This window comes from Schistocerca serialis, chromosome 5 (genome assembly GCF_023864345.2).
Source record: "Schistocerca serialis cubense isolate TAMUIC-IGC-003099 chromosome 5, iqSchSeri2.2, whole genome shotgun sequence".
NCBI classification, from domain to species: Eukaryota; Metazoa; Arthropoda; class Insecta; order Orthoptera; family Acrididae; genus Schistocerca; species Schistocerca serialis.
Window position 1 is genome coordinate 819,995,461 of NC_064642.1, and position 24,222 is coordinate 820,019,682.

General features: G+C 41.4%; 1 protein-coding gene across 1 annotated transcript in view; it reads left to right on the top strand.

Annotated features, from left to right (window-relative positions):
• The window catches only part of LOC126482248 (radial spoke head protein 4 homolog A), a 469,316-nt gene that overhangs the window by 82,427 nt on the left and 362,667 nt on the right, over positions 1–24,222 (top strand). Inside the window, exon 3 of the mRNA XM_050106228.1 lies at positions 3,335–3,566. Within this exon, the coding sequence (XP_049962185.1) occupies positions 3,478–3,566 (89 nt within the window). The 5' untranslated portion in view covers positions 3,335–3,477. The remainder of the gene's footprint in view (positions 1–3,334; positions 3,567–24,222) is intronic.

Below are 24,222 nucleotides of genomic sequence, written 5' to 3' on the forward strand. Positions count from 1 at the left end.
GGGCCCAGCTACCTATTAGTAAACCACTCCCAAGTAAGTACTGGTGTTCGCATTATTTTGACTATCCCGTGTACAGGACATATCAGTATCCACACTGTCCACATCCCAGAAATCCTCCACGGACGTAGGACAGCTCTTAGCCCCCGTGATCGTCGAGATGAACGATCTCACCTCTGTCACGGAGTGAGTGCACCCCCCCCCCCCCCCTCACCCCTGCCTCCTCCAACCCCTCCACCACATCCCACCATGGCGTCTGTGCACCGTGCACATCGTGCAGGTGAGTTTTGCCTTGGCCAGTATCCAGCAGAACCGCACAAACCGGGCTCGCACCTGCCTCCTGCGTTCGCAGGCAGGCTGTCGTGTGCAGTCTCCTATCGCTACTTTCCCCCTCGTGGACCACCACATTTCCCGTGTCCATATTGACATAGTAGGACTCCTTCCATCATCAAACGGCCACTGGTGCATCCTTATCATCACGGACAGGTTCACTCTGCGGATAAAGTGACCAAAGCTTTCACGGACACCTGGGGCTCGGGTTTTGTGTGCCCGCCACACGACAAAGGACTGTGGACGACAATTCAGATCTTGCTCGTTTAAAACACTGAGGGAAGCTTGCGGTACGCTCGTCAGTGTCACCACCCTATCACTAACAGCACGGTGTAGAGATTCCACACGACTCTATAAGCTACCCGTACCTGTCAATGCGTAACTTGGTCTGCCACTCTGCCAGTAGTTTTGCTAGGCTTGTGAGTGGCCCCCAAAATCAGCACGAGTGCTTCCACAACTGAATCGGTGTACGGGCAGCCGCTCGCCGTTCTGGGTGATTTCGTCGAGCCAAAGCCCTGCGGCCACAACCTGCAACCCAGTCCTCTTACAACAGCTGCATGGCTGCGCACCTGCTCCTGGCACCCTTGCAATATCAGAGTGGGCATAGATCTTTCTTGCATCAGAACCTCCACACATGCGTGTATGTCTTGCTTTGGTTGGATGCCAGCTACACACTACTTAGGACTGCAGCTTGTGGGACAAGTGCAGGGAAAAGATCTCTTCTGTACATCTCTGTGACACTACCACCACAGTGCCCCTTGACTGACTGAAGATAGTGTATATGCTCGATCTCCCAGTGCCCTGTGCACCAGCAGTCACGCTTCAGCACAGGGTGTGGCTGCGAGTACTGTCCTCGGAGTGGCTACTGCCGACGCCACGCGTCTGACACGGCCACCTACGACATCAGCACACGCCTCTGCTGCAGCACGTGACCGGGGTGTTAGCGTATTTTGCATGTCTACAAGGCGAATAGTGCTGCCGGCTCCCATGACGCCTGGCGAAATTGATACCATACTTTAGGGAAACATTATTCAGCACTCACCTCGTGGTCCGATTACCGAGCGAGATGGCACAGTGGTTAGAACTATGGAACGGGCATTCGGGAGGACGACGGTTCAAACCCACGTCCAGCAGTCCTGCTTTTTGTTTTCCGTGATTTCCCTAAATCACTTCTGGCAAATGCCAGGATGATTCCTTTGAAAGGATACGGCCGACTTCCTTCCCCATCCTTCCCTGATCTGATGAGGCTGATGACCTCACTGGTTCATCACCTCCCCCAAATCGACAAATCGACCAACCTACAGTACCTCAAGTTCGTTTATTCATATATTGTATTGTGCTTTGATCACCGTGTTAGATTAGCTTCACCCACAGTACCTCAAGTTCGCTTATTTGTAACTGCGTTTTGCTTTGATCGTTGTGTTACATTAGATACAGTTATGGTACTACCAAGTGTATTTGTGTGTGTCCTTGATAACTGTGTGAGATTAGCTCCATTTACCATACTTAGAGAACATTATCAATGTTCTTCATGTTGTCTTAAGCGAACTGTGTAAACTGAATCCTCACACACGGATCGTGGGCACTCCTGGCGTGTGCTCGTAACATCTCCGCGATTAATGGGAATTACCAGACCAACTCCATTGAGAGGTCTCGTTCGTAGACATTTTTGTGGCAACTTACCCTTGTAGATCACTTCTGCAATTAATTGCGCCTCTTAACGTTCCACTAAAGGTACTGTTTAGTATCTGGACGTCTTTTGTTACATTGTTCCCATGCTTTACCCATCTGTTTTACCCTGCACATCTAGAAAACCCACAGTATCTGGCGCTCGTGTTGCGTGACGTACGCAATTCTCAAATATATTTGTGAAAAGTATTATTGTGTTGCTTATCAAGGTAGAGCTATGACAAAAGTAAGGAACTTCGAGACAGGAATCCACCTGGATGAAGGAGCAACACGGTGGCCTATGGGAATGAGGTAGTTTTAATAGCACAAAATGAGCAAGATCTGGTTCAGATCGTGAGAGCGTTAATGGAAGAGTAATTACGAGCCGATATGAAGATGAATAAGACCAATACCTTGCAGTGAGCAGAGAGAATGATGACACACGCTCTTAGATATGGATGGTAAAATCGCTGAAAGGGTAAAATACTACAAATATCTTGGTGGGCCAGTATTCAGCGAGAGGAATGAGACAGACAAGCAATTAACGGCAAGAATTCAACCATTATTTAGGCAAAGATTTGCAGCAACAAAGTTTAGGATCTACAGGACTGTAATACAATCTGTGATCTTATATGGAACAGAAGTGTGGACTCTGACCCAAAAGAGAGAAAGGCATCTCCTGATATTTGAGAATGCCAGGCCAGTGAAGGATAGAGACCGCTGTGTCGAGGCGTTGCGCCTGCTCAGCCAGTAACTAACATCACATAGGGGCTGCTCTCTGCAGATGACAGACACGACTGGGCTGCACTCCGCCCTGCCACCCCAGCACCGCCAGAGCTCACTGGCCGCGTGACCCAAAATAGTACCAGCAGTATCCTGGAGCACGGGCAGTGTTCAGACTGGCACCCAGGCCGCAAAGGACCGGTTCACTTCCAGTGAGCTTCCTGGGCCAAGCGCCAATTGCGAAAGTATCCCGACAATCTGGATGTCACTTTGGAGCCACTGTCGCTATGACGACGCTGTCCACGTCGACTTTCCCACCCGGCCGCTGCCATTGTACCCTCTACCCGGAAGAGACGTGGCCCCATGTGGACTAGCAATCGCACTTCGTAATATCTGTGTAGTTCGTGTTATCAGCTATGCCGAACTTAATTTTTTTTCGTACTCTCGTGTCTTTAACTTTGAAGTGTACCATCTGGACTTCGAGTTTGGCACATTTCATGCAGGAACAATAGATTTTGTAACTTTAAATGTATTGTTACATTAGCATGCCTTCTGAGTTTTCATTTTGTTATTGCATATTCAAGAAGTGTTCTTTGCGTTTTCCATTTCTGTTTAGACTTCTCCCATCGGGGAAGAGAGGTTTTTGTGATGCAATAAAGTTCACCTTCGTTCACTTTCGGCGAGCATATTAGGGGCGACTGGACGGAAAAAAAGAAACGTGGACTACAGGTATTGTACACATTGCTGGACATTGTGGCAATGATTAAAGGGAGAAGACTCAAGATACAGGCACATAACGTGTTGAGAAGACCATATCACCAAGCAGGTGGTGGAAAAAGACATCAGAGGTAACAGACCAATCCACTCTTTCAAAAGTTGTTAATCTTCCCAATCCCATGTGTGTACCATTAATTTGAAAATATGTTAGAAAAATTTAAAATACATAATAAAATTTTTCATATACATGAGCATTGCGAAGAGAGATGTTTCATATTCAGTCAGTAAAGGCGTCACCTTTGAAAAGTTCTACTACATACAAATAGTGTCATACAAATTTGCATTTGTCTTCGATATCAGAAAGAAATTATTTCATCATTCTTACTTTTTTGTAAAACCCTAAGGGCATTCTATACAGCAGAACTATTTTTAGAACATGTGAAATACAAGAGACTTGTAACAACACAGTGCAAAATCTGCTTCTATTCTGTTTGTGTGCGTGTGAGTCTGTGTGTATGTGTGTGTGTGTGTGTGTGTGTGTGTACGCTCGCACGCATATAGTATTTGTATTGTATCCCACTATCAGGAAAGATTTATGAAGGAATATATAAATAAGAGACATGAAGACAATATCTTCAGAAGAGTTAACGAGTTTGCAAATCATGGCATGCCACACATTAACGTCGAGAGTTATAGTTTCCTTTTATTTTGCCATAATATTAGTCGTCTTTTGTTCCATATTCACGCAGTTGTTTATCTGAACAGAAAAGCAGCAGCGTTGCTGGAGGCTTGTGACATTGCAGTTAAAGCTCGTTGCACGGGAAAATGTCTTCATCGAACGTAAAAAAGTCATCGGTATCTCCCAATAAGATGAAAAGCCCCACGGGCAGCAAAGGTTCCGTACTTTCAGGGACCGAAGACGAGTTTAATGTTAAAGGCCAAGAAGAAGTGTTCGAAATCATTGAACCAGAAGAAGAGCCTGTGGATATCAGCTCACCTGCGGCTCTAGCCCCAGCAATCTTGAATGCTAAAATGTTCCTTCAGAATCAGCTCTCAAAATCGGGCGTTAGTCTGTACGTATTATGCTGCGCAATTTGTAGATTTGTTACTGTCAGTCATGGTAATATTTTACCTGTCTAGGTATCTTTGTACCACTTACTATTTTCGTTTTAAATGGCTGGTGTTCCATCTACTAAGGTTATTTTGTTCTAAAAGTAGCTGTCTTATTACCGCAGTAGATGGAACACCCGCCGTTTGAAACAAAAATACTCATACACTAGCGCGTGAGAAGTTACCCTGACTGTACCTAACGCTTTTCTAGAAAAAAATTTTTGAACAGTCCTTACAAAAGTAAAGCGGTGTTCTTTAATTTACTTTTGTAGCTATCGATACTGTCTTTTTTTTTGTCTGCTACGGCGTTATTACAGGGTAACTTACTTACTGTTCTTTATTTATTGTCGTAGTAAATAAGAAATAATGGAAGGAACGAACCAAAAATCTAATAACAAAATGAAGGGAGATCAGTTTAGACGATTAAATACTTGTGGCAGAACAATGACGTAAACAAACGAACAGTACTATAAGCTAATTTCGTTGCGGTCTTGTGACTGAACGAGGTGAGCGGATCACGATTATGACGGACTTAATAGATTCACATGCCGTCAACTCCAAAACATTTTCGCAAGTCGTGCACCTGTCGTAGGAACTACAGAAAAACTATCGATGTGTTTAGTATTCAAGCTCAGTCGAATTTGATGCATCTTCATTTCTTTACTCACCACGATTGAACTGTTCATATTAACGCATACTTATCGTAAAACAGTTCCTGGGCATAAATTGCTATTAGCGTAACAAGATTGTAGACTTACCAGTCATTAACATAAAGAATAAAAAAGTACAAATAATTTATTATTATCTGTTTCGATATCATTCGTCTGAACAGTAGACGGTATTTCAATTACAGGCTATCTAAACTCTGAAAATTCAGTAAGAGCAGTTTTAATTTAAGAAGGCTGCAAAGTTACATATTGGAACCCCCTCTGCCCAATACAACATTTCGTTAAGCAGTTAATATGAAACTGGTTGTAGTTAAACATAAGGTCTCTTTACAATTATTTATTATCATTAAAAAGTTATTAACGATAATCGCTAAACTACGTATCGTAGGCTGGCAACACAACTGAGAACATGTGTCTCGAGCATACGTAAAACCTTCCATTGGTTGAGAGTAGCCAATCAGAAACAATATGACGTTTGCGACGCCTCTGGCTGGATGAAAATGCCAAATGTTATTTAAATGCGGCCCGAAGATGGTCGATAATATTGCCCAAAATTTCCTGAAGTGTTATAATATAGAGCGTGTAGGTGTGAGACTGAAAGATTGGGCAGTAATATTGAGAACATAAAAAACTTTTGAAACATTTTGCGCTGTCCGGAAATATTGCGGCGCTTGCGGGCAGTACTGTGCAACATTCTTGACAGTCTCCTGTGCTACAGACACTGTATATCAACGAGTTCACTGTTATTGTAATGTTGTTGAAAATGAATTATGATTAGAGTGCATCGAAATGTATAAACAATTGCCAAAATTATGGGATGTGAGGGCAGATGAGTACAAAACATAAATGTTAAGAATGAATCGTATGATTTGTTGTTCAGAAAATATCTGGAAAGGTGACAAAGGACAACGGTTTTTTTAAAGAAAAAAATGCAAACTTATAAACAAGTATAAATGGATGTATGTGTGTATGCGTGTGTGTGTTTATATTTGTATGTATTATCTATCCGTAAATCATTGTGTAGTGCAGGTTTAGTGACATGTTTCTATAATTACGTATCAGATTCTTTAAGGTGCCACAGCAAAATTTAAAGTCTTAGAACGAATTGTCGGTGGCAAGTTGGAGTAGCATAATAGGTAAACGCTGATATGGTGGAATTACATCTCTCTTAATAGTATTTAGGTTTTTGGTTATGGAGATTTGAGCGTCCGCGGAAATTTAACTTGGGTGTTGGGTGGGGCGGGCGGGGGGGGGGGGGGGGGGGGGGAGAGCGACGTTTCTGATGTCGGTTGTTTTGACATAAAAACATATTATTCCAGAGAACTTATGGCTATCCACTCAGTAAACTTATGGTTATCCACTCAGTATTTATTACATGAACATTACTTCGATACCGTACTTAGAAGAACAAAAGAACGACTATAAAGCAGTTGCTAAAGCCATAGTATTGTCTCACTAACAGAGACATAGTGCCACGCAGGCTAAAAAAAAGGTTTAGCTAAATCACAGGAAATCACCTCTAGAAGAGTATAAGAATTCTGCGATGATTGAAAACACCGAACACCAGATTCCAAGGAGGAGGAGGAGGGAAGGGGGCGCGAATACCTATGTATAGGAACACCTAAGTATGCCGATAAACATTTCCAGTAATGTATCAGGTGCTGGACCATCACCACACAAAAAGATCTTAGAGAACAATCAACTCATTAGGTTGTAGTTTTTAATTATTCATTCATGCTCTTGAGTGAAGCCGGCCAGTGTGGCCGAGCGGTTCTAGGTGCTTGAGCCTGGAACCGCGCGACCGCTACGGTCGCAGGTTCGAATCCTGCCTCGGGCATGGATGTGTGTGATGTCCTTAGGTTAGTTAGGTTTAATTAGTTCTAAGTTCTAGGGGACTGATGACCTCGGATGTTAAGTCCCATAGTGCTCAGAGCCATTTTGAACCATCTTGAGTGAAACTATTGTGTATGAGCAAACGAATGAAAACAATCGATTCAGTCAATTGGACTACTCATTAATTCTTTTGAGTGAAACCAGTCTGTGGGAGCCGCAAAATGAAAACATTTGACACTGTTTAGCTTCTCATGTTGACTGAATTAATCTTTTTTTTCTTTCAAATGTATTCATTCTTTCAACTGAAACCACTCTTTAGTCTTCATTCTTCTGAGTGGATCCAGACCACAGCACGTTTCATTAGTTCAACTAAATTAATGCTATATTATACCACCAGAGGACAGCCTACCCCCATGAGAAAGTGATGGCCTATCTCAGGGGGTACGCCAAAGTTAAAATAAGCAGTATATATGTTCATTCAATAATGTACTGAATTGAGTAATTTTTCGTTTCATCATTTAAAACGCATTCATATATAGTTGTGAATTAAATTGTTGTAAAAAAAAACACGTAAATAATTAAACTGAGGCGGGCCCACCATCACTTAAATTGCCGACCCTAGACAAAAGCTTCGAAAACATTTGGATCAAAAAACTGTTCAAATGTGTGTGAAATCTTATGGGACTTAACTGCTAAAGTCATCAGTCCCTAAGCTTACACACTATATAACCTAAATTATCCTAAGGACTAACACACACACCCATGCCCGAGGGAGGATTCGAACCTTCGACAGGACCAGCCACACAGTCGGTGACTGCAGCGCCTTACACCGCTCGGCTAATCCCGCGCGGCCATTTGGATCAAATCGCATTATTTTCCCGGATGTACGTAGTCGGCAGACGACAAGTTAGTCGATGGCGATGATGTACCGCGGGGAGAAAGGGCATGAGAGCGGGAGTGTACCCTCGCTTACTGACAACGCCAGCAGGTGCGCACCTCCTACATGACACCAGAGTAACGCGGGTTCGTGCTTACAGAGACGTTCATGTTCAAACGTTGTATTCATATGCAGCAAGGAATATGAACTTACATGACGTCAGTTTTAACACAGCTCGGTGAGCAGAAGGCGAACGACGTTTAAAATATTCAGTTGTCTGGCGGGCGGCGAGGCGTCGTGGTGCATGTGATCGCCCATTGTCAGCGGTTTCTCATTGTCTCAATAAAGAAGTATGGGCATTTCAAAATTATCTTTGCGACTTCAGTACACATTATACAACTTCCATATTGCAAAAGGAAGTCTTAATGAAATGTAACAAATGTAAACAGTTGCTTTAATTTGTGACAAAGTATATTAATTTATATTTTATTGGTACCTCCTATGATGAAGTATTTATCTGTGCAGCTATTTTCTTCGGCATGCCCTTTTTCTTCAAGAGCATATGCAAACATTCAATTGAAGTATCATTATAATTCACTTTAGTCACTGACATTGCCTTCGTAGTTTATACAACAAGCTGAGCTTTGTCGCTGCTACACACATTATTCATTTGTGAAAATAACCTTTCAGTACCAGAACACTGATACAGATGAAATGAATATCTAATTCGGGAAAACTAGTTTCATAATAGTTGGATCCGGCACAAATAGGTGTCCGGAGCTACTTCTGAAAATATTCCGTACAGAACTAGAAAAATCGTGGCTGTCACGAAAAGAAAGGACAGGGGGTGGAAGAATAGTCACCTTAAGTGTGTACACCATCTGTAGCACACATGACATGTAAGCGATATTCCAGTTCTATGTGCACCCTTAACATACCCTCATTAAAGTGTGCTATTGCTGCTCTGATGCGAGCTCGCAGTTGCTGCAGGTCCCAGCCAAAAATAAAGATTAAAGTGTAACGTGGTTCCGCAGGGTTCTAGGCGCTTCAGTCCGGAACCTCGCGACTGCTACGGTCGCAGGTCGGTCATGGATGTGTGTGATGTCCTTAGGTTAGTTAGGTTTAAGTAGTTGTAAATTCTACGGGACTGATGACCACAGATGTTAAGTCCCTTGGTGCTCAGAGCCATTTGAATTTGGTTCCGCAGGAGCTGGGGTGGCCAATCAATAACTAGCATGACAAAATAAGGAAAAGAAACAGCTTAAGTGTGTGTGTGTGTGTGAACATTATGCATCAAACTGCACCTTTCTGTCCATTACCATTTCTGAAATATACGTGATCAATGTTGTAAAGATCATTTTGGACCATCCTGTATGTGTATAGGACAGCGTCTAAGTGTGCTTACCGCTGGGTTTTTAATAAACGAAAACGAAGATACTACCTACGAGCCGGTCCTCATGTAATGAATTTTAACTAAGAATTATTAGTCTATTAATTTCCAATCATTGGAATTTTCTTAGACACGAAAATTGTCCAGGTTTACCCTGGACGGTTGTATAAAAATCCCTCCACCCTTCCAGCACACCTCTGGACGCCATCGAAAGTAGGACCAATCTGAGGAAGCTCGGAAGTATTGCGGCCCTAGTTATGGGTGTAAAGGTGATCCTAAAGGTTCCCTTAAGGATATATGAAGAAGATAGGAAACTTGCCTTATTTTAGCTACAGTTTGCATTTCGTATAAGGAGGTGTTGACAGATGTGAAAAATACCGAACTATCAGTTTAATAAGTCACAGCTGCAAAATACTAACGCGAATTCTTTACAGACGAATGGAAAATCTAGTAGAAGCCGACCTCGCGGAAGATCAGTTTGGATTCCGTAGAAATTTTGGAACACGTGCGGTAGAAATGTTAGAACACGTGAGGCAATACTGACCTTACGATTTATCTTAGAAGAAAGATTAAGGAAAGGCAAACCTACGTTTCTAGGATTTGTAGACTTAGAGAAATGTTTTGACAATGTTGACTGGAATACTTACCAGATGGCAGTTATAATAGCCGAGGGGCACGAAAGGGAAGCAGTGGTTGGGAAGGGAGTGAGACATGGTTGTAGCCTCTCCCCGATGTTATTCAATCTGTATATTGAGCACGCAGTAAAGGAAACAAAAGAAAATTCGGTGTAGGTATTAAAATCCATGGAGAAGAAATAAAAACTTTGAGGTTTGCCGATGACAATGTAATTTTGTCAGAGACAGCAAAGGACTTGGAAGAGCAGTTGAACGGAATGGACGGTGTCTTGAAAGACGGATATAAGATGATCATCAACAAAATCAAAACGAGGATAATGGAATGTAGTCGAATTCAGACGGGTGATGCTAAGGGAATTAGATTAGGAAATGAGACACTTAAAGTAGTAAAGGAGTTTTGCTGTTTGGGGAGCAAAATAACTGATGATGGTCGAAGTAGAGAGGATATAAAATGTAGACTGTCAATGGCAAGGAAAGCGTTTCTGAAGAAGAGAAATTTGTTAACATCGAGTATAGATTTAAGTGTCAGGAAGTAGTTTCTGAAAGTATTTGTGTGGAGTGTAGCCATGTATGGAAGTGAAACATGGACGATAAATAGTTTGGACAAGAAGAGAATAGCTTACGAAATGTGGTGCTACAGAAGAATGCTGAAGATTAGATGGGTAGATCACATAACTGATGAGAAGGTATTAGATAGAATTGGGGAGAAGAGGAGTATGTGGCACAACTTGACAAGAAGAAGGGACCGGTTGGTAGGACATGTTCTGAGGCATCAGGGGGGGATCACAAATTTAGCATTGGAGGGCAGCGTGGAGGGTAAAAATCGTAGAGGGAGACCAAGAGATGAATACACTAAGCAGATTCAGAAGGATGTAGGTTCCAGTAAGTACTGGGAGATGAAGAAGCTTGCACAGGATAGAGTAGCATGGAGAGCTGCATCAGAACAGCCTCAGGACTGAAGAGCACAACAAAAACAATAATAGATAATGTGTGATGACATCCACAAATTTAAATTCATTTGATTGTATTCCATAAACACTTAGTCTCCCACTAAGTTGTGTGGAAGATAAATATTTTGTACGGAAAATCACGTCACCAGCTTCATGCGTACAAGTTACACCCATGCAGACACTGCTGTTTACATCTCACATTCTGTCAAAAGTAGCTTGTGTAGCACTTCACGTCTATGAAGAAATACTACATGCATACATTTGTACTTCGGTTTCACTGTTAAGCCTATCCCAAGGCAGCATTGCATACAGTCTGTAACAGGGTGACCAAGTTCGCATCCGTCTAGCACCCTGGGAGCGACAGTTGGACTCGCATGGCCACTCGTGCATTCAGTTCTCGGCGGAAACAATAGATCGTTTTGCCGCTGTTAAATCGTTGTTGTTGACTGAACTCTGTCATCGCCTGTCGTTCCGATAGCTGCAGTAGCTTTTAGTTGTTATTCGTCCGTCTTTATTAATAGCGTGTTCACGTTTGGCGTCTGGAACGCTCAGTTGTTGGGGAATTTTACACAGAAACTGAGAGATGTTGCGGTCTTTACGACCCGTAATAAGGAAATACGTTTTCACGGTTCATCCAATAATCTAATGGATCATTTGAAAAGGAAGCACCATCAGTTCTTAAGTATTGTACTCTTGGTAATTCGTCAGAAGATGCAACTCACCCCATCCGCTGCTGTTACCGTGTCCTCTTCGTTCTCTGTCTCCACGACGTGCGCCACCCCTTCCTCTGTTGGTACTACTATGTTCACTATGTAGCAAATATGTAAAGTATGCAATGTGATTTCACAATAAGTAATATGACTGAAACATCACCTTCTAATCCCCCAAGCATTGTAGTCCCACAAGAGCGAGAACAATATCAAGGCAGGCGGCCATTTGTGGTAACTTGAAGGTAGAAGAACTGTCTGGTAATAAAAGTAGAGACACTAGAATGGCGGTATTTTTGCCTTCCCTGACAGACAAACTCTTAAATGATCGCTGTCTCGAAATTAAGCAAATAGTAGGGAAATGCTGGCTGAAACCGAACTGACTGCGGACATGTTGACCAACATAAATAGGAGGGTTTTTGACAGTGACAGAGCACTGTGCTGAGCAGTACAAGCTGCAGTCTGCTGTTCCGGCCACTGTGCACGTCACTGATCGCACACTTACGAAAGCATTTTCTCTCGTCACTGGCAATGCAAGTATTATGCTGGATTTAGCGAGGAAAATGAATGTTGTTAGATTGCGATGCGCTGCTCACACACTTCATTTAGTAGTGTCAGATGTATTCAACCGTCCTAAGTTAGCAGCACTAAGCTCCTCGAGATAGAAATGTCGCAAAATCATTGTGGTTTTCAAAGGTACTACACCAGTCCGTGCAAAACTGATAGATTGCCAAGTTCGGCTGAAGAAAAAACAGGATACGCCCTGCACATGGAACTCTCTGTTTCGTATGTTGCAGCTCCTAGTGTTAGTCAACGTTGGTAATGACATTTTCATAAGTTAACTGTGAAGTTCTAACGGCATGTGGGACATTTTGGGAGACTGCCTTACTCTACTGAAACCTCTGTTCGCGTTAAGAGAAGAACTGTCAGGGGAGCAGTTCACAACAGCCTCCATTGTAGTCCCATTAGTTCAAGGCTGCCGAAGTGTGGTGACAGACACAATTCCAACGACTAATGTAGGCGCTGCTTTGAGAAAACATCTACTGGAGGTCGTGTCGAAACGAATGACGCTTGATGAAGGAAACAACACCAGCATCTGTGCCAAAGCTACTATTTTGGACCCTCGGATCAAAAAGTATGGTTTCTGAGTAGATGAAAGTGCTGAAAATTTTGTGAGTGAGATCATAGCGGAGATTCGCTAAACTACAACCAAAGGCAGAGTTGCTGTTGATAGTTTGGTGACTCGAGTAGAAGATGGTGAAACACAAGTTAAGAAGAAGAAGATCTGGACTTTTTTTATGGAACAGAAGAAAATGAATCGGTATCAGCGGAACTTACAAACACGCAGCAGGACATGTCGTTCTACTCGTCCAAAAAGCTTCTAGACGTAGAGGACAAACCTGATCCAATAATGTTTTGGAAGAAGTACCACGAGTCCGTACCATCTATGTCTGACGCTAGCCTAAAGTATTTGTGTTCCGTCACTATGACCCTGTCAAACATTTTTTTTTTTTCTCCGAAGGACACGTTTGTAGAGAAAAGAGCAACCGGCTGAAATCGGGGAACGTGGACAAGATGGTGTTTTTAAACACTAATCAAAAGTACACAGATGAATTGTCCGTCTGCTTAGTTGAGTGTAACGTGTTTGGCTACCATGCAGCGGGCCCGAGTTCTATTCCTGGTCCGGTCGGAGATTTTCTTCGCCTGTGGACTGGATGCCGGTTAGTCCTCACCACCGACGCGCAAGTCGCCCAGTGTGGCGTCACCTGAAGTGACACTTGCAACCCGGCGGCCGAGCCTACCTGGATGCGGCCTCCCGGCCAACAATGCCACACGATGAATTTTACTGTTAAATAAACAATCTGCAGTACCACCATCTCGCAGCTACGGTTTGGTTAAAATTATTAAGATTTCTCTTGTGGCTGAAACGTGTTTAACTAATATTATACGCTTTCATTAAAAATCTGCACACTCTTGTGCCTTTTGTGTTTTATGATATTAATCGAAGGTGCATAAAAATTCAATGTTGCAAAACTATAACCTTCATCTAAGCCAAATAACTGAAATATATTTTTGCTCATAGTAACATTGAGCTTGTAACGCTCACAGCTTATTAGAACATGGGTTCGAGATGTTAAAATGTAATTCAAGTGAGTAATTTTAAGGCGTTATTTTAAAAGTGTGCCTGCTCGCTGTGTGCCGTACTAGGAAAGGCGAGAGCCATCTCGGTCTGAAGTCCTGTCTCCTCAAGTCGCTTTCGCCAGCCAGGCTGAGTGCGGTTTCTTACGCAGCTTCTCCACATTCGTCTAGGTGAATAGTCGACTGGTTAACCCTTTCAGCTTCATTTACACGATACGCAGTCGCTTACAACATGAAAAACATGCCGTATCTACGCATTACTTCTATTAGACTACGCACTCTAGACTTTTAGGGGCAACCTTGGGTTGGAGAGTCAAATACAAATGTGTTATTCTACCGTTGAGCATATTTACATGCAATTGATGTCAGTGTTAGCATAATGATAACAACAATAGTAAAATAAAGTTCGACATGACAAATGTTATTAACTACAAAAAAAAGTGGTTCAAATGGCTCTGAGCACTATCGGACTTAACTACTGACGTCATCAGTCCCCTAGAACGTAGAACTACTTAAACCTAACTAACCTAAGGACATCACCCACATCCATGCCCGAGCCAGGATTCGAACCTGCGACCGTAGCGGTCGCACAGCTCCAGACTGTAGTGCCTAGAACCGCTCGGCCACCACGGCCGGCTATTAACTACAATATAATCATCCAAGATAGATACAATACATACTTGTGCAAGTGTCAATAGCAATAAGACGTTTCCTAATAGATCAATTACAAGATAAATGAACTACATAGTTCAGTGAATAACAAATAAATTATCACACAGATAATTAACAATAAGCACATGAAGCAGTAATAAAATAATTGCACAGTGTGGCATATGTGTGGTTTCCAATTAATTTATAGTTCATTCTCATAAGGAAAATGGGTGATTTGTCACATAATCAAGGAACTCTTGAGCAGAGTAAATTACTTTACTTTTGATCCACATCGAAAGACTGGTTTTAAATTTATTTACTGGCACTGTTAGGCATTTTCAGGTAATTTGTTGAAGTAGACAGGACCAAGATATTTGTAGCTGTTATGTGCCTTTGCAAGCCTAGCATATGGCATATTAGTTGTATGTCCACTTCTTATGTTATGGTCATAAACTGTTCTCCTTAAGTCAAGTTTACTCAGTTTCTCTTTAACGAAGACAAGGCAGTTGTAAATATACAGACCAGGCACTGTCATTATATTTAGTTTCTAAAAATAAGTTTCTCTTTAACGAAGACAAGGCAGTTGTAAATATACAGACCAGGCACTGTCATTATATTTAGTTTCTAAAAATAATCTCGACATCATTCATTTGGGCTAAGTTCTGCTATGCACCTTATGGCTTTCTTTTGTCATTTAAACATTAATTTTGAGCCTACGGCATTGCCGCATAATAGTATTCCCTAATCCAGGTGTGAATGGAAGAATGCTAAATATGCATATAACAGAAGTTCTTTACTGACACTGTGTCTCAGCTTGTACAGCAGATATATGGCACGTGCCAATTTGCGACATATCTTCCCTGTGTGGGTATCGCAGCTGAGCGTTTGATCTATATGAAATCCTAATAATTTTACTGTTTTGTTGTCATGACTGGGAGCATTCAGATTGAATACAATAGCTCCAGTTTTACTATGATTCTTCTGTAGTACATTTGCCTCAAATCAAGTAGTGCACCTCTCCCTTGCCACTGCCATGCTGTGTTACACATTTTCAAAATTGGTATCACATGTGGTGTCATCAGCATATAGCACTGCATCACATGATACAACTGAAGGAAAATCATTTATATAAATAATGAAAAGGAAAGGTCCAAGAACAGATCCTTGACGTACGCCCTTCACAACTGGGAGACATTCTGACATTTGATTATTTAGCTTAACTGTTTTCTATTGTCCAAGTATGACTGCATTAGGCACAGAACATTCTCTCTCACTCTGTAGTGGCAGAGTTTCTTTTATGAGAATACTGTGCGAGACCATATCAAAAGGTTTCCTGAGGTCCAACAGTGCCGCACAGATCTATATCTACATGGGTACTCTGCAAATCACATTAAAGTGCCTGGCAGAGGGTTCATCGAACCACCTTCACAATTTTCTAGCGCACGGAAAGAATGAACACCTATATCTTTCCGTACGAGCTCTGATTTCCCTTATTTTATCATTGTGATCGTTCCTCCCTATGTAGGTCAGTGTCAACAAAATATTTTCGCATTCGGAGGGGAAAGTTGGTGATTGGAATTTCGTGAGAAGATTCCGTCGCGAAAAACGCCTTTCTTTTAATGATTTCCAGCCCAAATCCTGTATCATTTCTGTGACACTCTCCCCCTTATTTCGCGATAATACAAAACTTGCTGCCTTTCTTTGAACTTTTTCGATGTACTCCGTCAGTCCTGTTTGGTAAGGATCCCACACGGCGCAGCGGTATTCTAAAAGAAGACGGACAAGCGTAGTGTAGGCAGTTCCTTAGTAGGTCTGTTACATTTTCTAAGTGTCTTGCCAATGAAACACAGTCTTTGGTTAGCCTTCCCCACAACATTTTTTATGTGTTCCTTCCAATTTAAGTTGTTCGTAATTGTAATACCTAGGTATTTAGTTGAATTTACGGCTTTTAGATTAGACTGATTTATCGTGTAACCGTTGTTTAACGAGTTCCTTTTAGCACTCATGCGGATGATCTCACACTTTTCATTATTTAGGGTCAACTGCCACTTTTCGCACCATTCAGATATCTTTCCTAAATCGTTTTGCAGTTTGTTTTGATATTCTGATGACTTTATTAGTCGATAAAAGACAGTGTCATCTGCAAACAACCGAAGACGGCTGCTCAGATTGTCTACAAAATCTTTTATATAGATAAGGAACATCAAAGGGCATATAGCACTACCTTGGGGAACGCCAGAAATCACTTCTGTTTTACTCGATGACTTTCCGTCAATTACTACGAACTGTGACCTCTCTGACATGAAATCACAAATCCGGTCACATAACTGAGACGATATTCCATAAGCACGCAATTTCACTACACGCCGCTTGTGTGGTACAGTGTCAAAAGCCTTCCGTGAATCCAGAAATATAGAATCGATCTGAAATCCCTTGTCAATAGCACTCAACACTTCATGTGAATAAAGAGCTAGTTGTGAATCACAGGAACGATCTTTCCTAAACCCATGTTGTGTCAATAGACCGTTTTCTTCGAGGTAATTCATAATGTTCGAACACAATATATGTTCCAAAATCCTGCTGCATATCGACGTTTACGATATAGGCCTGTAATTTAGTCGATTACTCCTACTACCTTTCTTGAATATTGGTGTGACCTGTGCAACTTTCCAGTCTTTGGGTACGGATCTTCCGTCGATCGAAGGGTTGTACATGATTGTTAAGTATGGAGCTAATGCATCAGCATACTCCGAAAGGAACCTAATTGGTATACAGTCTGGACCAGAAGACTTGCTTTTATTAAGTGATTTAAGTTGCTTCACTACTCCGAGTATATTTACTTCTACATTACGGTGCTTATGTTGGCAGCTGTTCTCGATTCAGATTCTGGAATATTTACTTCTTTTGTGAAGGCATTTCGGAAGGCAGTGTTTAGTAACTCTGCTTTGGCAGCACTGTTTTCGATAGTATCTGCATTGCTATCGGCGTATTGCGCTGAGAAGCTTTGATTGTTGTGCTTCACGTACGACGAGAATCTCTTTGGATTTTCTATCAGGTTTTGAGACAAACTTTCGTTGTGGAAACTGTTATAAGCATCTCGCATTGAAGTCCACGCTAAATTGCGAGCTTCAGTAAAAGATCACCAATCTTGGGGATTTTGCGTTTGTTTAAATTTGGTATGTTTGTTTCGTTGTTTCTGCAACAGTGTTCTAAACCGTTTTGTGAACCAAGGAGGATCAGCTCCGTCGTTTGTTAATTTATTTGGTATAAATCTCTGAATTGCTGCCGATACTATTTCTTTGAATTCAAGCCACATCTGGTCTACACTTATATTATTAATTTGAAATGAGTGGAGATTGTCTCTCAGCAAGGGGCCAAGTGAATTTTTATCTGCTTTTTTGAATAGGTATATTTTTCGCTTATTTTTGGAGGATTTGGGGATTACAATATTCAGTCTCGCTACGACAACCCTGTGTTCACTAATCCCTGTATCGGTTTTGATACTCGTTATTAACTCAGCATTATTTGTTGCTAAGAGGTCTAGTGTGTTTTCACAACCGTTTACTATTCGCCTGGGCTCATGAACTAACCGCGCGAAATAATTTTCAGAGAATGAGTTTAGCACAATTTCAGATGATATTTTATGCGCACCCCCGGAATTAAACATGTATTTTCGCCAACGTTTCGAGGGTAAATTAGAGTCACAACCAACTATTATCGTATGAGTCGGGTACGTGTTTGAAATCAAACTCAAGTTTTCTTTAACATTTCAGCAACTGTATCATCCGAATTGGGAGGTCGGTAAAAGGATCGAATTATTATTTGATTCCGGTTGCCAACAATATCCTCTCCCCATACTCACAGGAAGTATCTACTTCAATTTCGCTGCAAGATAAACTACTTCTGACAGCAACAAACACGCCACCGCCAACCGTGTTTAGCCTATCCTTTCGGAACACCGTTATGTTCTTCACAAAAATTTCGTCTGAACTTATATCAGGCTTTAGCCAGCTTTCAATGCCCATAACGATGTGAGCGTCAGTGCTTTCTATTAGCGCGTGGAGCTCTGGTACTTTGCCAATACAGCTACGACAGTTCACAACTGTTATACCAACGGTTCCTGTATCTTGGCCTATGTTCTTCCTGTGTTCAGCCTGCACCCTTTGTGACTGAAGACCTCTAACCTAAAAAACCGCCCAGTCCACACCACATAGCCCCTGCTTCCCGTGTAGCCGCCTCCTGTGTATAGTGGACTTCCGACCTATTGAGCGGAACCTGGAACCCAGCCACCCTTTGGTGGAAGTCGAGGAATCTGCAGCCTATAGGGGAGAGTGGTGAGACTTGATCCCTTTTTTACATTTTATTTTTTAAAGCGGTAACTATAAAGGTCAGAAAAGAAGTGTCCCTATTTTTAATTCAATCCTTTGCCATTTACTATCATCATAAAAAATTAAAAACTAAAGCCATGCAGAATGGATCAAGTCTCACCATATGTAGGACACTTGATCCCTTTTACGGGGAGACTTGATCCGCCACTTTATTGTGGTAAATAAAACAATTTATTGAGTATTCAAACCAAATTTTATTTTGTCTATAATATTTATAAGAGGAACTGAGGTTTACTAACAAAAGAAATTCACATAATAACTTTAGAAAACAAATTCATTCATGATCTCTAGAGGCATTGCTTGAAGTGCAATCTGTAGCCTATGAAACATGTTATGAGATCATAAAAAAGTCAATAAGTTATCAAATACATATTTTAAATAGTTGAAATTACTGTCAAAAAATTATAATTAGCATGTTTAGTGTATCCAAGATCATATACGAGATAAAGCACATTCATACAAAGAAAAAACAAGTATACTTCTTGAGAAAGTCAATATCGGTTGCCTGTGTTTGAAGTATTTAACATGATGAACTTATAGACAAACATACAAATTATTGAATATTAAAGCCCTCAAATTTGACACTGTTAAAAATGAAACTGGTAACTCTGTCATTCTTTGAAGAAAATGCTGGAGATGGAATGACTCGTACAATTTGCTTCCTTTCAATGTCACATATGTCTTCAGTTTCTGGCCACTTGAACTGTTGGCCCTCTATCTTTCTCGCACATTTTATAGTGAAATTCTCTTCGTCAGTAACATTGACAATCTCTCCCACATAATGTTTTTCAGTTTTCTTTGTTTGGAAGGTAGCAATGATCCATTTTCCAGTGCCTGGTTCATCATTCAAAATTTCATCAGAATCACTGTTACTCAAACTCTCCAAGTCATTATCAAACTCACATGGAGACAGGTCTTCACTTTCAGAAGTTTCTACTTTCAGCTTATTCGTTTGTTTCTTGTTTTCAAAGTTCAGCCACTTAGGTCTTTCCACAGGTTTCAATCTTCGTGTATTTCTTGCTCTAAGTTCTTCCTCAAGTTTATCTTTTACCAGAGTGTTTGTTAGGATTGCGGCACATGCTTGTTTCCTTCCTTGTCTAGTTGTAGTGTGAGCTGCTGCCTTAGGGTGTGGTCTGATATCTTCAAAGGATCTGTATCCAATAGGGCTAGGTCTAATTCTGTAAGATGAAGGTGTTGATACTGAAACAAACTCATTTGGAGAATCACAGACTTCCACATATTGTAAGTGGTCTTTTGTAGGGTCAACAGAAACATCCGATCTCACGCGTCGGCTTTGACCCGTGACGTAAGGGTGGTGCGGTGTGTGACGTCATTACGGCGCGGAGTTTGGTTTGTGAGTGTGGCGTATTTGTAGATGTTGCCTCATTGACGTTACCTTAGTAGGAGTTTTAGGGCCTGTAATATATAGTTTACCTTTTTACTGTACTTTTTGTTTTAACGTCGTCTATGAGGCTTTTATCAGTTTCCCATTAGATTGTTCAATCTTTATGGTCTATATGTTTTGTCGCTACTCGTTATGTCTAATGAATCAATATTGTTTTTTTATTTTTTTTTTATTTGTTTCTTTTTTTTATCTTTTGATTGACCTACACATTGATCTGTAGCGTAGCCCTGAATACGAGGTTAGGTTGGGAGTTTTTTTTTTGGCGGGGGAGGGGGGGGGAGTCAGGGGGGGGCGCAGCCCCCCCCTGCCTGGCCTTGAGTACCACTTGTTTATTATTATCTTTGTTTGCTATCACTATCAATGTTAGCAGATTGTTCTTGTGAAACCTTTGTGTGTGTTGTTTTTCTATGTGTTTTCGTCTTTGTGATACATATGCAACGTTTCTATATCCGCCATATTGGAATTGTCGTTTCCGCTATATTTGTGACGTCATGGGTCAAAGCCGACGGGTTAGATCGGACGCTTCCGTATTTCCCTTTTGTATATGCAGACAAAAATTCATCTGTAAATATGTCAGAGTTAAATGGCCATATGCCTGAAACCCAAAAACCATTAATCACATTGCTGGGTGTAAAAGCTTTAGGGAAAGCTCTACCAAAAATCTCTGAGATATCATAGATAGAGATAGTTTTCCCTGGATGCGCTGTCATCCAGTCTCCTGCAGCAGAATTGTAATATGCCATCAGTGGACCATACACTGACCTATCAAGGGGCTGCATTTTATGGGATGTATGGGGAGGAATTGTCAAAAGATTAATTCCATTTTCTTTTGCAAAATGAAAGGATTCCAAACTAATATGGCTATCATGATTGTCCATGATGATAAGTGCTTTGTGTTGAGCACTGCATTTTACATATTTATGAAAATGTTTTAAAACACAAAGCAAAATTATCAGCTGTCATCTAACTGCTGGAATGAGTGGAACCACTGGTTCCAGGAGGAGCTCCATGCAGCATCCTATCCTGCCAGTTCACACGTGGAATGATCATGAAAGGTGGGATGTGGCCTCCTATAGCATTTATTGCACAACATGCTGTCATAAGTTCACCTCTCTCGGCAGAAGTCACTTTTCCTACCTGTTTCTCTCCTCTTACAGCCACTATTTTTCCTGGTTTGTGGACTGTAGTAAGACCCGTTTCGTCTATGTTCCAAATAGATTCTGGTCCAAGAACTTCCCTAGTGATAATCTGGCGAAGATTATCAAAAAAACTGTCTAACATTGTCTTTATTAAAGCTACTTCCTCTGCTTATACTGGTTCCTTCTGGTGTACGAAGAGAGAGTCCAGGATGCCTTCTCATGAAACCTCTGAACCAGTCGTTTCCAGCTTTGCCCTCTTTCTTCCAATTTTCAGGAATTTTCTTTTTATTTTCAAAAGAAAATTGATATGCAAATGCATGCACACTTTTCGCACTCAGATTTGCTTGCAGTTTTCAAGTATTCTCATAAAGAATTTTCCTCCTCAGTTGAAAACACCTGAGACTTGTATGTAGAAGAATAAGAAATTCAGTATCTTGACTTAACTGCTTCCTAACATAACGTTTTAAGGTCAGGGGTGGAACTTTAAATTCCTTTCATGTTCCTCGGAAACTTTTTCCCCCAAGGCACGCCATTACTGCAAGTTACATACTTCTAGAGTCAATTTTTTTCCTAGCTTTGACTTCCTCTTTCCTTTTATGTGTAAGACCCATAGTTCTGCAATATAAAGCAAAATTATGATACTTTTTGTTTTAATTTATTAGACCTAAGTTTCATTTTCACCCATATCGTATAATTCAATACATTATATTACATTAAAATGTCTGTTTAATATCATTTGTTGGGTGTTGTATGTTTTACAATAATGTGATACCAGGAAAACAATTAAATCTTTGGGAAACATTTGAACACAGACACTTGATCCCTGGATCAAGTCTAACCAAGTTCTTGTGGATCAAGTCTCCCCATAAGACACAAGTAAACAAAATTGCTTCTGAATGCTCCCTAACCTACAATTAGCATTTATTTTCAGTTATACTTTATGCCTTAAAGTATGAACTTTTATAGGAAACAATTACCAGCATTATTTCTTACAGAATTAATATGTAAAAATAATTGGATTCACTTACCAAAATAAAAGTTAATTTGGTGAAAAATATTTCTTTCCCTCTTACTGAACAGCAACAACAGTTAAACTCACAGATGCAAATTACAACAATGGAAAGTGGATGGCAAGAAACACTGATGCCAAAAAAAAAAAAAGAAAAAAAAAATTAATTCCCCAAAATGGCCAAAGTAATGGGAGGGACAAGTCTCCCCACTGATCAAGTCTCACCACCCTCCCCTACGGCCGCAGAACTGTGTGAGCCTCTGATTCAGACCCTCCACTCGGCTCTGTACCAGAGGTCCGCAATCGGTCCTGTCAACTATGCTGCAAATGGTCAGCTCTGCTTTCATCTTGCAAGCAAGGCTGGCAGCCTTTACCACTTCTGTTAGCCGCTTGAAACCAGAGAGAACCTCTTCTGATCCAAAGTGACACCTATCATTGGTACCAACGTGAGCAACCACCTGCAGTTGGCTGCACCCTGTGCTCTTCATGGCATCCAGGAGGGCCCTTTCCACATCTGCAATGACTCACCCGGTATATACATGGAGTGCACGTTGGTTTTCTTACCTTTCTTGTCAGCCAAGTCCTTAAGGGGGCCCATAATGTGCCTCATGTTGGAGCTCCCAACTACAAATAATCCTACCCTCTGCGATTGCCCGGATCTTGCAGGCTGAGCGGTTTCCTCTGAAACAGGACAGGCGACAGCATCTGCCTTAGCGATAATGTCAGGCACAGACATCACCTGGAACCTGTTTGTCAGACAAACCGGGGAGGCCTTAGGTCCGGTCGCCTGGGAAGTCTTCCGCCGCCTGCTTCGACCTGGGGCAACCTCCCACTCAACCACAGGTGAAGGGTCAGCCTCAGTGTGAGCAGTAACTGGGTTGGCCACCGGTGAGGACCGATCAGAGGACTCTGACGTGCTGGACGTCCATTGGATCGCCACGGCCAGCCCACAACAGTGGTGCCCATCCCCTGTAGCCCCAAGCTGTGTAACCGAAGCCATCACAGCCTGAAGCTGAGAGCGAAGTGTCACCAATGCGGCTCCATCGGCACACAAGAATCTCAGTCCATGTCCATACTAAAGACCGTGAAAACTAAACTACGCGGATAAACGGATTATCGACACGTGCTGTGCAACTCTACTCTAGACCCTTACAGAAACGCATGAACTGTGTCGAGTAGAACGCAGATATTCAAAAACCTAACTACCAAAGCACTCATGATGTGAAACTAAATAATTTGCCCCTGATTAGAAACTTGTAATATGTCTCAAAATCGGTTTATTTTCCGACACAAATGAAAACGCAACAACTGTATCTATTAGATATTAAATTTACACACAGAAACTCAAGAAACTGAACTATTAAAGCACACAGATGATACAACAAAATTCGCTCCTGGTTAGGAACTCATAAATGATACAAAAGTGGTTACTTCTCTGTTGCTGCATCTGTCTTGGTCGGCTGCTGCTGCTTGATCTTTATTTTCAAAACAATTGTATATTTTTGCTACCATACTCTCAGCTGCTTTGACTGTAGAAAGGTTGGATCTGAAACCATAGTGTGAGGAGGTGAGTATATCATGTTCAAAATATTGATTCATCTGTTTATGCATGCAGTATTCTATTATTTTTGATGTTATGGGTATAAGTGATATTGGTCGATAGTTATCTGGTGAGGCTATATCTCCTTTCTTGTGTACTGGTTTAACTACAGATATTTTTAAACATACTGGATAATTACCTTCATCTAAAATTTTGTTGATGATTTTAGTCAGTGGCATTACAATTTGATTTCTGGTATATTTAATAACATAATTTGAGAGACCATAGTAATCCTCTGCCCTAGAATTACTGAGCTTAGCTTTTGATTCATTGACCATCTTCTCAG